General features: G+C 45.7%; 2 protein-coding genes across 2 annotated transcripts in view; one reads left to right on the top strand and one right to left on the bottom strand.

Annotated features, from left to right (window-relative positions):
* LOC138516908 (dedicator of cytokinesis protein 2-like) overlaps positions 1–16,244 on the bottom strand; it is a 2,920,848-nt gene that overhangs the window by 1,342,304 nt on the left and 1,562,300 nt on the right. The gene's annotated exons all lie outside the window — the stretch shown is intronic.
* The window catches only part of LOC138516907 (uncharacterized), a 595,653-nt gene that overhangs the window by 234,105 nt on the left and 345,304 nt on the right, over positions 1–16,244 (top strand). Inside the window, exon 3 of the mRNA XM_069632363.1 lies at positions 10,781–10,855. Within this exon, the coding sequence (XP_069488464.1) occupies positions 10,781–10,855 (75 nt within the window). The remainder of the gene's footprint in view (positions 1–10,780; positions 10,856–16,244) is intronic.

The raw sequence follows: 16,244 nt of genomic DNA, 5'->3' as shown, positions 1-16,244 counted from the left end.
CAGCCCATAATCATTCTGCCTTGTTATGGATTCCCTCGCATCCATGAGAATCCCTGGAAGGCTTTCAGCAACGCTGCATGAAGGATAGGTGTGAGGAATTCGACCATCCTCATGGTGGGCGTGTGCTCACTCAGGCTTTTTGAAATGTTTAATTAAATGGAACAATGGTAAACCAACCTCAGGAAAATGTGTGCGACTAATCCACACACATTTTCCACACACATGTTCCTATGCTCATACCATGACAAACACATAGACCCATGTACTTTGGTTGGACACAGCCTACAGGCACAATCCATCCTGTCATATTTAGTTGGAATGTGTCAGCCAGGAGTGCACTATGTCATCTCCAGGAAGTGGAATGGCCAACTGTCCCCCTGCCATGGCCAGCCTGATTAACTAACAAAGGGTCCATGGATTCGGCCTGCCCTTTTGTTAGGCCCTGCAGCTGGTAGCAGCGATTAACATACTAATACAGTGTACTTCAAACAGGCCCACATGGGGCCTCACTGCAGAGGTTAACAAATCAAGACAGGAAACACGACAACCTTTCATTTGTAACTGTGTCAAACTGAAGCCAGTTTCTGTCCTCAGTATCAATGACAGGGAGCTGTCATGTTTGGGACTGTGTGTTTACAATGGCCACCCTGGTAGGGTGGCCCCATTCATAAGGTGCGAGAATGTGATTTGCAGGAGCCAAAGAGTTTGATCCCACTGCAACTTCAAGGGAGATCTGCCACTCTACTCAGCAACCACAAAGAGTTCCATCAAGCAAAGAGTCTCATTGATCAACAACTGACAGGAAGATGGGAGTATCTCAAGTTCTCACCCCTTTACCTTTACTGTTACAAAGTGCTCTGGTTATGACCTCATGCATACAGGAGATTGTTGGTAGGGACCCCAAAATTAGTTAATTAAGGTAGGCTTAGCCTACAGCTTAGCCTACAGCAATCACTGTGTCCACTTCACATTAAAAGAAGGCTGAGCCCCTCTTTTGGCAGATCATCTAAAGACTTCACAAGAGGAAGGAAAGAAGAGCTCAACCATGGACCCTGATTGAAGGTACAGTCTGCCTTACATCTTCCACCAGTGAAGGAAGGCCAGGATTTCCAAAGAGGGAAGCAAAATCCATCCCCTAAGTATTTGTCCTGCTAAGCACTGCAGCAAGTTTCCTAGATAGGACGTGCCGGAAGGTCTCTAAACCTACAACCAAGGACACGACAGCTGCCTGAAACACACTCGTCAGCTTTGGGCAGTCCGCATTAAAGGACAACACAAGCCTATTGAAGAAGCTGGACAAAGTGCCTCATCAAGCCTCTATTGAAGTCTGCCTTGAAGGACATTTTTGAGCCAGTTGAGTTCCTCGATCTGCAAACAACGGCAACGCTGACCATTGTCAAGCTGGCATCTCTTAAAGACATCAGAGACTTCTTGACCAGTGCTTTAGAACCAGGTGTCAACTGGCCTATAGGTAACCTTGGAGATTTCCCGTTAGGCCTCTGCACCCTACGCTTCTATTGTGTGGTAACCTATTTTATTACCACAGTTTCCAATAAGAAAATGGTTGGTCTTGCTGAAAATGTGTAATATGAGGACACTTTGAAAAATAATTCCCTGGGCTTCTTTTGGTTTTTAGTCCACCCCTGTTCAGAACTGCTGATTAACACTGATTTAACTAATCCTGACCCAGAGCCAACATGTAGCCCAACCTGCAGGCGTTCATCCAGCTTCGCTCAACGAACTGGGCCTGATACCCAAAGCTGACTCCCGTCTCAAACTCTGTCACAGAAGTCTGCAAAGTGCCCTGAAGCTGACCCAACCCTATCAAGCACCAAGAACCTCTACAGCACAAGGTACCTTGTGGTTCTATCTCCTTGGTCATTCCCTGACGGTCCCTAGAGACATTTTAAGTCCCATTGCTTCCTTTATTCTAAAGCCAAGAAACATTAAACGGTTGTGGTTATTAACCATACCACCTACACTCCTGTCAGTATCCTGAGTGCATCCCTTTCCTTCTTTGAAACTGTCCATCCTCGGTGTTCCTTTACAGTGTGGGTTGTATTTCATATTGTTGCTACAACTGTCTGTTGTGATCTAAATAAAGTAGGTCTTTTTGATACAATCTTGACTGGAGAGTCCCTTTCATCCTTGGGTAATAATTATATTTTGCTGTTTTGCAACCAACCAACGATTCACAACCTTGCAGAGATAAGCCTGCTGTTGCGTCCATGGTACCAAAATTGGACAAGGAGGTTTATAATTTGCTTGTGTTTCCAATCTGTTCGGATTCCTTCTGTTGTACTAGAGGTGTGGGGCTGACTGATAATTTAGAAACTGATATTCATCCCTGGACCACTGGTGCCCCGAAAGTTGATTCGTCACAATAGACTCTGCATCCTCGACACTTCCTGAAGCACGGGCCTTGCATGAGGGATGGTATGGATTCTGTCACAGCCTCATTTCGGGGAGCCTTCTGAATGGCACCCCAAGCATTTCTTTATCATCACTTGGTTCAGGAGGGACTCTGCATGCAAATGTACTTTCCCCATGTTGCTGCCAAATGCCACTATAAAGTGTTTACAAAACATTTCTAAAAAAAAGGTTGTGTCTTTTTAGTTGCTCTCTCTGCCAAATCACCCAAACCATATGTGTGATGGGCTCTATACCTGCCCGCGCAAGAGCCGGCACAATTAACAGGGAGCAGGATCTCTTCCTGGGTGCAGGTGCCCTACTAGCTGGCTGGCATAGCTGCCCAGTAGTGTTCAGCAGAGGGATAAGTCTATGCCAAGCTGCAAAGTTTCTAGAGATGCTTTATGGAAATGGCTGCCATTACCCCAGTCCATTGAGTTGGGCAACTGACCTGCAGGGTTTATGCCGGCAAAAGAAATGTCAGAAGCACTGCCCTCTTTCTGGGTTTACTATAAGCGTACTATGAGATGTACCATCTTGTGTGCTCGATGAGGGTTGTTTAGAACATCACTCAATGTGATCCTGCCTTCTTCTGTTATAGACCCAACCCCACTGGTCCCCTCAGTGTGTCCTTTCCCGGGTAAAGATCCCCTCTCTGCGGCTTCCAACTACCTCAGCTATTGTCTGTTAGACATCTGCACTTTGTAATAGATTATAATTAATTAGCACCTGGGGAACGGTGCTCAGCCAATCAGGTGTCTGAAACAGCTGTAGAGATTACACTTTCCAGCTACCCGAGGCCCGTCCCTGGGTGCTGCAATCCTTTTTTTCTTCTTTTTCTCGAATGTGGGGAGGCAACATGGAGCTATCCCCCATCCCCTTTTCAATTCAATAAGGGCCCCCCACCCACTCCCCACTTACCTTTTTGCTACTTGCACTTTGGCTGCTCTGGGCGCAGTGGTGTTCCTTGCACAGCAGCCACATCAGCAAGGGCACCATGGAAAGGAAGAAGGGTCTATGCATACCCATATTTTTTTGTTGCCGTTGATAGTTGCTGTTTCACAATTTACAAACTGTAAGTACCCAGTTACATTGTGCCGGGTAATCTTACTGCTGTAATGTGCCATGCTTTGCTATGTCACACACATTAGTTAAGCACACACCTATCAATTGCAGGGTCTTAAAGTGCTGTTTGCTCTCTAAACCTTTTTTACATACTCGCCACTAGCATTTACAAACAACAATAATGATAGGATGCATGACTGTGGCCCTGCCCTACAGGCCAACATTATTATTATTATTTTTATTATTATTATTATTATTATTATTATTATTATTATAGTATTCATTGAGCGCTGACCTAGCTTTGAGAAGCAATGGAGCACTTTACAGCAGTATACAACAATACAGAAACATAACTGAGCGCTTTAAAGAGGTGTACAAGATTACCAATGCATTACAGAGCGCTTTTGAGAGTTAACAACAGAACAGATATACAGTAGGGGGTTTGATACAAAAGGGCACAGAGGAGGGGTACAGCTGTACCAGATGAAGGGGAGGTAAGGGGCAGGCGTCGCCTAGTGAGTCAGGTCAAGGTCAGCTCAGGTCAGTCAAGGGGAGACGTGATAGCCTAGGTGTTCAGGAGGAGAGACTCCTTGAAGAGGTGGGTCTTGAGTTTGGTACCAGCACATGAAAGAAGTCGGAAGAAAAAAATCAGAAGGAGAATGCTTCGTTTGTGCACTTCGACCGTACAGCATGGGGAAATCCAAGATCTTCATGACTGTAGAAATTGATGTCCCGACAGCACACTGTCTTTCACACGTAGCAATGTGCAACACCAGAGGGCAGTTCATGGGAAGGGATGCCTCTTTGATATGGGCAACCGAGACAAATTATTCTGATGAAGATGATTATATACAGGACATTGAGATGAGAAACAGAGCCCATACAAGGAATCACGTGATCAGGTACGAGAAGCCTGGTGTTAAAGGAACAGCAATCAGATGGGAAGTGAACCCAAAACTAAATGTCCAAGTAAAAACTCCCAAAGAGGTGAACAAATTGGAAGAACAGAGGCCAAATGCAGATTTGGGGAACAGTGCTTTCACCAAACGGATGGGAAGAAGGAGTGGTGATCTGCCGAGCATGGATGGTCTATGGAGCATATAAGGAAGCAATAGAGAACTTGCAGAGGTAGTGCAAACCTTTATGGCCGAAACTCACAAGATTACTGACATGGGTCGAAGACAGAGGAGGACCCTTGCAAATAGTGCCACTGGAAAGCCCGTAATTGTGATTCAGGAACAATGGCAAGAGGAAGATGGGAGAGAATCAAAACTGCGGACAAATCTTTGAAGCTCCAGGAATGATTCACGGGACCGCATAATTATGGATCATTACTGGGCTTGTGGATCCAAGGCATATATAAGGCTACCGAAAAACTTGGGAGGCATATGCACAATAGTGAACGACCATGTTCCTGCACTAGTGATCCCTCAAAGTGACCTGAATATTGACAGTTTACCAAAAGCAGATGCTCACCTGAGGAAAAGGAGATCTGTGGAACTGGTATCCCGAAGAAAGAGAGAGAATTACTTTTCTGCAAAATCAGAAGAAGCATTTCATGCAATCCCATACGAACACAGGCTGTTTAGTCTCACCTCATCAGTATTCGCAACAATTCTCATGCCAAGTTTCCAGGCTGGAGCAAATACGAAATGGTTGCAGATAACTAGATGGGAGTTATTGCGGACTATCAAACCTACCATAAAAGGATTCAACGCGATTAAAGAAGAACTAAGAGCAATTCGATTAATGACCTTCCAGAACAGATATGTACTTGACATGATCACTGCAATGGATGGAGGTGTTTGTGCAAAAATTGGAGAATCATGTTGCACTTTTATACCTTCCCATGACAGAGAAAACGGAACCTTGACAGAAGCCATCAGTATGCTGACAAACCTAGAGAACCAGATGATCGATGAAACCGACGAAGTTGATGACGACAGCTGGTTTCAAACACTTTTCTCATGGGTCCCACAATGGATGGCAGACATATTCCAGTTTCTGGGCACCCTGCGATTGATGATACTACTAGGATTTTGTGTTATCAAGATAATCATCACACAGTGCCAGAAAACTGCGAGGAAACCCACTGGAATGAAGATCAAGATCAATGTCAAACCAGGATGGAAGCCCAGTGACCTGACTGATGACGAAATAAGAAACTTCGTGAAGGGCAGCGAATTTGCGCCAGAAGGAACAAAATTTGTGTATCCCAGAAGACGTAGACATTATGAAGGAAAATGGATCTATTGCAGCCCGAATGGACAATGTCAGCTTATGACCTGGAACAAAGACGAACATGTAAAAACAGCAGTAAGCCTGAAAGGAGTGATAAAAATATGGACTCCAAAGAAACACATGTTCACACCATCATGTACAAACCCAGAAGACAAAGAATTGGATATAGAAGAACCAAGTAAGAGTAATCTAAAGGAGGAAGAAGAAGTGGTCGACAAACCGACCAGAGGGGGGTGTGTAGAGGAGGTCCCAAATATGGCCTGCACTCCAGCCACCCAGTTCGAGATGCCAGAAGCATACTCGCCAAGATACGTGATGTATAAGGAGCAAATGAACTAACAGAGAGCCACGGTGGGGCTCTGTCCAGTACCCATCAGAAGGACGTGTATACCTATTGAAGTGCCAATAACCAGACAACCGTGGGCTGCAAGGTACCCATTGAGACAATCATACCAACAGCTGAAACGAAATGAAGAGTACCTACAAACTGTCCCTGAAGAGATCCAAAGGGCCTTAACGGAAGGAGAATTGTGACGTCACGAGGGCCAGGAGAGACGTACAGATGAACGAACAACCACCGGAAGGATAACACTCTAAGACGAAAATACTATGGATAAAGATATCATAGACATAGAAGAAGAGACAATGTGAAAATATAAAGAAACATAACCATAGAGCAAGATGAAAACATGCAACCAGTTAACGCCTGTAAATAGGCTTGTAATGCAAGAAGCTAAGAAAACAGTACGGCTTGCAATGCTTAGTAGAAGAATAGGGCGGCAAGTGGCAACTATATAAAACTATATGTCTACCTCAAGAAGCACATTATACAAGTGTGACTCCATTTTACGAAAGCAGAATTAAGCCCAGGTTGAGAGGACAAATGGGCCAGGATTCAGATACTAGCTCAAAGCCAGACGAAGAGTGGAATCGAAACTCAGTACGAAGCAGCTCATGCCTAGGAATTCGAGGTCAACTCCAGGAAGGGAGGAGAGCGGCAACTTCAAAGAAACTAAACTTAAGAGCATAGCAGCCTGCCAGTGAAGGTCGAGATAAGGAAGCCCAGGCAGGTGGCGAGGCCGAACAAAGAATCAAATACGCAAATAGATGGAAAATGAAGCTGCTTCGCAGTGTACTGACATGTGACCAGCCAAGTGCGAGGAGGTAGCAACGTCTGATGTCACCCAGAACCCAAGGATGCCATAACTTTTCTTGATAGGCCATCCTCAGCCAACTAATTGACACATAGCCCTAAGGTACTGATTGATGGAAGGGAGGAAGGGTGAATCTTGGGGCACACTGCATCTGGGTGTCCATTCTGCATGCTGCTAATTAAAGTGGAGATTTATGTCTAGGGGTGTAACTTACCCAATCACAATGGACCAAATAATCTAGGGTCCTATAGCTAGTAGAACCAGTGAGAAGTCGTACTTGTAGTGACGTCTATCACGAGTGATGTAGAGGGATGGGCGTGGACGCCCACCCGATAAGAGTTATCCAATCCTCAAGTCTCTGTTGCCATATAAAGATATAGCACCTATACTTAAGTTACCTTTCCCGACCAATAGAATTGCATGACAAACTTTGATTGTTACACGTCAATGATGACGAATTTTGCCTATAAGAATTGCTGTCTGAATGAAGAATTTGAAAGTTGAAGCAAGAGGGCGATCGCATCACTGTTGATTTCCATTGTTTCCCCGTTTGTTGTACTTGTCATTAAACAGACTTTCCTTTGCCGAGTTGTCCCTATTGATTTGTGTTGGAATAAGAGAATCCTGCATCCCCTCCTCCTCAAGGTGCAGCTATCTCGTCTTAAAAGTACTTGAGGGTGAGCTCATCACATAGGACCGTCAGAGGTCTCTCCGCCTTCCTGTACAAAGCGTCAACATTTTAACCTCTGAATTGAGTTCAGTAGACAGTGACACATAATTCTTGACTCTCAAGAACGCCTTTTTGGTTGCTGCAATGTCAGTCATCACTTAGGTCATTTTGGGGCACTACTTTGTTCTTCCTTTTACCTCTTGGTTTTCTGGGAGGTCATCACTTTGAGTTTTGACCCAGCTTACCGCTCTACAGTCTCCCGTTTCCTTATATCAGAGGAGAGTATCATTCCTTCTTCCCCAGCAGGGTTGATGGCGGATGGTATAGCATTTATGGTGCGTCTGGATGTTCAGGAGGTTCTTTTCTAGTAGATGGCTAAGACAGTTCATATTTACAGCATTTCTGGCTTCTCATACCTGGTCGGGAGTATGGGTCCGTTGCCTGTTAAGTGCTGTTTGGGTATGAACGGTGGTCTAAGTGCTCATTCACGTTTTTGTGTGGTTTGTTGTGGTGCTTGTGAGGAATTTGACGCTCCACATGGTGGGTGTGCGCCTGCCTGGCCTTTTCATTAAATTTTACCTGAAATTGAATTATGGTAGATCAACCCCTGGAAAATATTTTGGGCTAATCCACATTCATTTTCCTATGCTTACTACAGGACATACGCATTGACCTGTGTACTCTAGCTGGACTCAGCCTACTCAGCCTACAGGAGAAGTACCCCCCAGTCATATTTAGTAGGAATGTGACAGGAAGAGTACACGATGGATCTGCAGAAGGGGGCTGCCCTAATATTACCCCTTCCATGGCCAGCCTGATCAACTGTCAAGGGCTCCATGAATCTGCCCTGTACTTTTGTTCGGTCCTACAGCTGGTGCAGCAATTAACACACACATAGAATGTGCTTCAAACGGGCCCATGTGGGGCATGGCTGCAGAGGTTAACAAATGAGACCCAACAACCTTTCTGTTCACCTGAAGCCAGCTCCCGCTGTATCAATTGACAGTGAGCTGTCATGTCTGGGACTACATGTTATAGTAGTTCACCCCTCAGAGCGACCCCATTCATAAGGTACGAGGATGTGATTTGCAGGATCCAGAGAGTCTGGTCTTTCCTCAGTTTAAAGGGAGAACTGCTGCTTTAATCAGGAGTCATAGAGAGATCCATTAACCAGGGAGGCTCTTTGATCCGCAACCGACAGGAAGATGAGTGGGATTTAGTATCACATGCTTTCACCCCTTTACCTTTCATGTTGCAAAGCAGACTAATGATGACCTCATACATGCAGATTGTTGGTCAGAACCCAGGATTGGTTCTGTAAGGTAAGTTTATGCTGCAACCATCACTGTGGCTCATTTGGCTTTAAAAGAGGGTCAAGCCCCTCTTTTGGGCAGATCATCTGAATACTTTGCAAGGAATAGTAAATTGAACTCATCACTGGACCCTGGATTCAGTTACAGTCTGCCTTATATCTTCGGCCAGTTATGGAAGGCCAGGATCTCCAAGGAGGGAAGCAAGATCCCTCTCCTAAATATCTCTTAGGGATCAGAGGGATAAACCGAATCCAGAGGACCCTCCAGCAACTCTAGAACCGGTACCCAACCAGCACACAATATGCCCTCCTAAGCTCTGCAGCAAGCTTCCTAGTTGGGAAGTGCCAGAGAGCCTATGAACCCGGAACCAATGACAAGGCGGCTGCCTGCAACACACTCCTCAGCTTTGGCCCGTTCTTCTTATAGGATCAAACAAGCTCATTGAAGAAGCTGGGAGAAGTGCCTCAACGAGCATCTACCGACATCAGCCTTAAAGGACACTTTCAAGCCAGTCGAGTTCCTCGATCTGCAACCGACTGCAATGCTGACTGTTATCAAGCCGCAGTCACTTAAAGACATCTGAGACGTCTTGACGAGTGTTTCAGAACCACCGACCAGCACTGAGCCAACGATTCCTGACCCCAAGATGCTGTTTAGGCCAACCTGCAGCCGTCCATCCAGCTTGGCACGCCAAACTGTTTGCCGACTGATACCCACAGCTGTCTCCCATCTTGAACTCTGTCACAGAAGCTGCAAAAGTGCCCTGAAACCGACTCAACCCTTTCGAGCAACAAGAACACCTACACGCACAACGTACATTGTGGCTTTGTCCCCCTGGTTCTTCTCCGAAAGCCCCTTGAGACATTTTAAGACCCATTGCTCTCTTTGTGCTGAAGGCAAGAAACCTTGAACTCTTGCAATTATTTAGCATACTGACTACCCTCCTGTCAGTATCGAGAGTGCACCCCTTTTCCTCATTTTGAAATAAGTCCTCTGCATTCCTTTACAGGGTGGGCTATACTTCATAGTGTTAGAACTCTCTGTTGTGATAATAATGAAGTAGATATTGTTATACAACCTTAAGTGGATAGTCCCATTTATATTGGGTACTAATTGTATTTTCACTGTGTTGGATCTAACCAACTATCCACGACCTCTCAGAGATAAGCCTGCCATTCCATTCACGTTACCAAAATTGAACAAGGTGGTTTGTAATTTGCTTGTGTTTCCAATCTGTTCGGATCACTTCTGGTGTACTAGAGTTGTGGGGCTGATTGATGTTTTAGAAAACGATATCCATCCCTGATTTGTCACAATGCTCCTTGGCATTCTGTGGAGGTAATACTCACACTACCAACCATCAATCTTTATTATTCCTAATCATCCTCTTCCTCATTCCAATAATTGCACCTATACTGCCTCCCTTGGCAAAGTTGCATCCAGAGGTTTGGCATGTGTTCCCTTAACCTATCCCTCCGCCCAATAGGTTTTTACAATGTTGCCACGTAGGATGTCATAGCTAACATATATTGAGGTATAAAGCCTTTGTGTAACTGGAATGTATTCGAGAGTGTGTGAGCTACAATGTGTTATGCTTGCCAGATGTCCCTGCTTTATTGATCTGATTATAAAGTAGCATGTCCCCATATTCTTTGAGTCTGTCCAGTTATTTGGGCCTGAAATCAGTTATCATTTAGCACTTCATGCACTCCACGTGCTACTGCACATTTGTTCAGGAGCCGCCATTTGTACAGTGAGACCGCCTGTGTTTTTTCCTTCCCTTACAGTAGTGTCTTACACTGATGTCTGATATAAAGATAAGTGAACACTGCTTTCAATATCTGAATATACTCTACTCTCAAAGACACAGTTCATTTGGTGTGGCGATAGCCGAGCTCGGCTGACATGTTTTCTTCTCTCCGTTGCAGGAGGCGCTCGTATCGGACGGGGCAGGATATTGAGAACTGCGGAACGTGTAGGGACTGCGCGTGCATCATATACAGGTAAGGCACCCCGCGTTTATCTATTTATTTATTTATTTATTTTGCCATTTATATAACGCCCCTAACCCGTGAACGAGGACCCCCATATAGGGGAAATCACATGAGTCATACGTGTTAAGAGTCCTGACACTGAGGACAGATATAGGGGGTGCGGGCTGCTGGTGAAAAGAGAACCCCCATATGGGGAAATCTTCATGATTTTGTGAAGTTGTCATGATGTCTCATTAATCCTGCTGCCACATGCCAAGGAACCTGGGGCCCCATGCTTGGCTCTCCTACGGGCTTGTCTCTGCTCCTACGCCGGCACACTACTAGTTCTTTCAAGCACTGTTATGCCTGCCTGCCTTTCGACTGCCTGGATACGTTGCTAGTATGCCGTAACTGGTGCTTGTTCTGAACTGCATCTCGAGACTAGCTCGTGGCCTAAAAGTATATATTTTTTATTAAACACCTTCCGCATCCATTTTACCCTTTCATATTTCCGCTGTCTGCATGTTTAAAAATGTAGAATTAGGTCTTAAAATGTAATTTGTTGTTTGGTCGTAAATTGGTACTCATGGTCCTCGCTGGGGCGATGTAGTTGGGATAAGGATTGAATAATTGGACATTGAAAGTGGGCCATAGCTAGACAGACTGTTAATTCTCATGATCCAATCAGAGTCTGACACCTTGGGTCACACAGCTATGAAGTTGCTTCTGATTGGTTGCCTTTTTGAGTGGTGTTGTAGAAATGAGGTGGCCCACCGAGGGAGAGCCAGGCTTCCCATAGATTCTGATGGAGGACAGGGGAGGCGGAAGAGGGAAGTCTCCTAGGGCTCCAGAGACTAAGAGCCTGGATGGCTTCCACCTCGGTAGGGGCCAATGGACTGAGATTTTGTTAGGGGAATGGGAGAGTGCACCGACACAAGCTAGAGACCCCGCTGATCCTTGGTGTGTGGGACCATGTGTCCCTCCTTGCATAAGCATTATGTTACACTATGCTGTATAGTTCCTTGCAGATGAGAGGGCCAAGACACCTGCCATGGAGAAGAACCTATTGCCCCAGGAGGGAGGGATTGCCCCGGCATCTCAAGTAACGCCAAGGAGTGTGGATGCTCCTGGCGGAAAGTAGTGGTTGCCCCTCCTGCCCTAATATGGAAATCCCCAGAGAAAGGGCGGAGGGAATATACAGGATGACCTTTGATCCTGCTACGCACATTGGTGTGGTCATGGATTTGGGGGGTGTAGGAAAGCTGTGCAGTGCCTGGGCAGTGTACATGTATTGCAATAGGTTTGCTCAAACACAGAACTCATATTTTAATGATCAGAGACCTCCTGCACTGGGTAGGAGCACGCCTGGCAACTCACAGACGCCGTATACACTACTAGCCTTGGGGGGGGGGGGTGTATGTGTGTGTGTGTGTGTGTGTGTGTGTGTGTGTGTGTGTTGCACCCAGGAAGGAGGAGGCCTGGCAGACTGGCGCAATCTACTGTCAGGTCACTGCTCCCTGAGCTGGGACATGCTAGAAATGTCAAACCTTCCACTAAAACTAGCCCACCATGGTGAGTCTCCCATCCGAGCCAGCCAGAATGGCCATCCTCTGCTCGCTCTGTACCCACTCAATGTATGTCCAGGGCAGTTTCAGACTAAAAACACGTGCTGGGTGTAAACTTGAATTTCAGACATCAAATGAAGTCTTCTTCTGGCCGAAACTTCCCCAGTTGTATTTCTGAATGTCTGCTTTCAATGTATGCCTGGCAAAGAGTACCTCAAATGGGCTTGAAACTGAGAAAAAATACAAATGGATTCTGAGCTATAGTTTTCTTTGTGTACGTGTTGGCCTTCTGCGAGGCGGGCATGCATGGTGCACCATGTACGTGTTTAACAAACGCCTCATTGGGGTCCCATGTAAGGAGTGTGTGTCCTTTTTCTGTCCTGTTACATACAGCCTCCGCTGAACGTGATAGAGTGAAACAATAAAAAACAACAGTTCAATCCCTGACACAAAGATGGCCACCCTGAGCGGTGCCTCCAGAAGTTCGTTACTGCCCCACTCCCGTTATTCCCTAACATCTGCCATTATATGTGCAGTCCCTTTCATTGCTTACTCAAAATCCAATTACCATCTGCTGCCCTTAAAAACATGTGTTGCCCCATGTCATGGTTACATATTAAAATGAATCCTTGCTGTCCCGGCTGCCCCTATACTGTACAGTCGCTGAACAGTGGATTGGCATTGTCAGAAAGTACCAGTCCCACTGTCTCACCCTACTGCTCCCGGCTCTAAATATTGTTTGTTTGTGTGTTTATTTATTTATTTGTAATGCGCTCCAGGCCCAAAGGTATCAGGGAGCGAAGACAAGGAAATGTTCAGCTTACATGGTTACAAGGTAGGATACAAAATTTAACATAGCTTACAAAGTTACACGTTATTACATTGATATACAAGGATAAGATACACCTACTTTCAGAGTTGTTGCCTCTACCATCCAATTAGACCATGTTCATATGTGTCAAAATGTCCCAATCTATTTGGCGGCTGCTAATCCGGTCCTGGTTTTAACTTTGCATTCAGGGACCTGCAGTCCTGAATTTATAATAGGGAAATCGAGCATTACATGTCCCAGAAAGCAAACTGAAATACAGGACTGGACTAGCATCTCTCAAATGAAATGCGGCATGTTGGCCTGTATAGATGTTCACTAGCGGGAATTATTTTTTGTATACTGCCTACGTTCTGGGGGTAATAAATATAGAATAATGCTAGCTGAGAAGGGTTGTCCTAGGCAGTAATGGCCCACCGCTTGAGTTTAACAAGGGCAGCAGCATTGGGACTGCCATGGCATACATTATTGCCATTAGCGCCCTCAGCAAGCAGAACAGTCAAGTAATGACTCATTCATTTCTTAAATAATCCTAGTGCAATTGCTCGTTCGCGAATGAAAATGAACGCCCAATCAAAGATGGCGGCTGGGAAACTGGAAAAGAGGTTCGAATGAAGAGCACGTTTTCCTGTCCCACTTGGACAGTGGGTCAGCGATCGGGGCAGGGGAGGCAACTTGCGGAGTTAGAGGTAATCATCAGACAGGGATGGTGAAGGAACACGAGATAAGTGTTTTTTTCCTTTTAAATGAAAAACAGGTGACATTAATCCAAATCTCACTCTGTTGAGTTGTGTTCTCACCAGTTACTGAAATTCGATCGTCTACTTCACAAACATATTATGCCCTAGGTGGAAATACAACTTTTCATTTTCAACATGATCCCTGGCCAAATTCTGTTTCCTCAAGATAATTGTGCAGTAGCACCTGGAGAGTATCAGGTGTTGGATGGAAGTACCATAACAACTGATTTCAGGCCCAAATAATCAGACAGACTCAAATTATATGGCAAAGTACTACTTTATTATCGGTTCAATAAAGCAGGGAAATCTGGAGTGCAAAACAAGTCGTAGCTCACACACTCTCGAAAATATATCAGTTACACAAAGGGTTTATACCTCAAAATATGTCAGCTAAGACGTCATCCTACATGGTAAAAAGTAAAAACCTATCGGGTGGAGGAATATGTTAATGGAACTTAAATACCTATAGCTTATTTAGGCGTTAGTAATATTATTGGCTGCCACTTATCAAGTAGGCACGCCTAGAACTACCTCTATGTATAATACAGATAACAGTTGAATAATAGCAGCGGATTGGCTCCGGCAACAATGTATAGTCCATCATCACATAGGCCATCCTGATTGGTTGGCTCTCTCTTCCAACCTTAAACATTCGGCTTGCTAGCAACACGTAGGCAAAATAAAACCCAGTTGTGGAGAACAATGTCAGAAAACTGCCCAATTGGTCAATTAGCCTTACCATCTCTCATCAGTGAGGCCCCAAGCCATGGCCTCTTCTTGGTAGTTGACATCGCTGACTGTTCTCTTCTCTGGCACTTTAAAGGGAGTGAAGGTACATTGCTCTCTTCGTCTGGAGCTTATGAATAGGCCTTGATTTCTGGCATTGCACCACATGTGAGGAGATCATGATTTGTCCATTCCATCTTTTATTTAGTGCTACTTGATTCAATGATACTGGGCGCTATTACTCTCTTTGGCCTCTGGAGACTTGGTTGCTCCCTCTTGGATATGCTTTCTTCATCTTTAATTGTACACTAGTTGTCAATCGCAAATGTTTACCCCTTTGCGTAATTTCCCTCCGGAACAGCCTCCCTGCCTCTCTCAAACTTGAGCAGAACCACCACTGGTTCCGGAAGTAACTCAAGACCTTCCTTTTCGCTTCCGCTTTCTCTCTTCCTCTCCCCTGACTGCTCAACGCACTGGTCACCAGGTTGACCTCTGAACCTGGGCCCAGGCTCCTGCATATCCACTTCCTCTCACACTGCCTCCGGGCTGCCCAGCACTTAAGGGTCTGTGCATTAAAGTGGCACAGCGAGTGCATGGCTGCATGGCTGCCCGGTTCCCACCTTCGGGATCAGTGGAGATAATTTGTTTTGCCAGATTCCGAATCTGGAAAAAATCCTGCTCCTAGTGCAGCACTGGCAACACTGGTCCCTCACAGAGCTTCTCTGCTCATCTGCCTGTCTCCATGATCTTGGGGCGATGCTGTGACTCGGGGCCGGTGCCATCTGCCTCCTGCGGCTTCCTGGGGGTGATTCTTTACCTGTCCATCCTTGCTTTCTCTCGCGGTATGCTGTACACATGCACCTGCCTGCTTGCTTCTCCTCAGTTACTCCAGGCCAGTGTGTACCCTAAGATAGGTGTGTACTGGCCTATAGTTAGGGTGACCAGAGTCACGGTTTTCCCGGGACAGTCCGGGGAAGGCGCCCTCTGTCCCGGGGTCCCGGAATTTTTTTAATTAAAAAAACCCTGTACAGGGTTTGCAAGGGTGGGTGGCTACAGTCCTGGTGTTTGTGGACCCGATTTTGAAATCCCAAAATCGGGTCCCGGCACAACTCTTCTTGCGTGAATTGGGGCGTGAAATGCTTGTCACGCCACCATCCCCTCCCCTTCTGCAGCCCGGCGCTCTCCTGCAATGAGAGGAGTGTGCCTGTGAACACACCCTCTCCAGGTTCCCCGCAAAAGGCCAGCGACATAGAAGTAGGTCTACAGTTTTATTTGTATTTACTGTAGTCCTACTTCTATGTCTATGGCATGTCCGTTTTCTTTTTTTTATCTGGTCACCCTACCGATAGTGCAATGCCTGAAAGGCCTCTACTAGTATGGGCCTGTTTTGTCTGGACAAAGTGGGCCAGTTTATTCAACACAATGGGCCAGTTTGATGAGTTACTTCACTGCGCAGCTGTTTTGGCCAGTGTTACTGAACAAGTAATCTTTAAAATGCACACTTTTCCAACACGTTTTACTAATCACCTCTCCTCTGTACTGCTCAGTCTGTCACAAAG

This window comes from Ambystoma mexicanum, chromosome 6q (genome assembly GCF_040938575.1).
Source record: "Ambystoma mexicanum isolate Mex_15411 chromosome 6q, UKY_AmexF1_1, whole genome shotgun sequence".
In the NCBI taxonomy this organism is placed as follows: domain Eukaryota; kingdom Metazoa; phylum Chordata; class Amphibia; order Caudata; family Ambystomatidae; genus Ambystoma; species Ambystoma mexicanum.
Note: the sequence above shows the minus strand (reverse complement) of the source record. Positions and strands in the feature narration are given on the sequence as shown.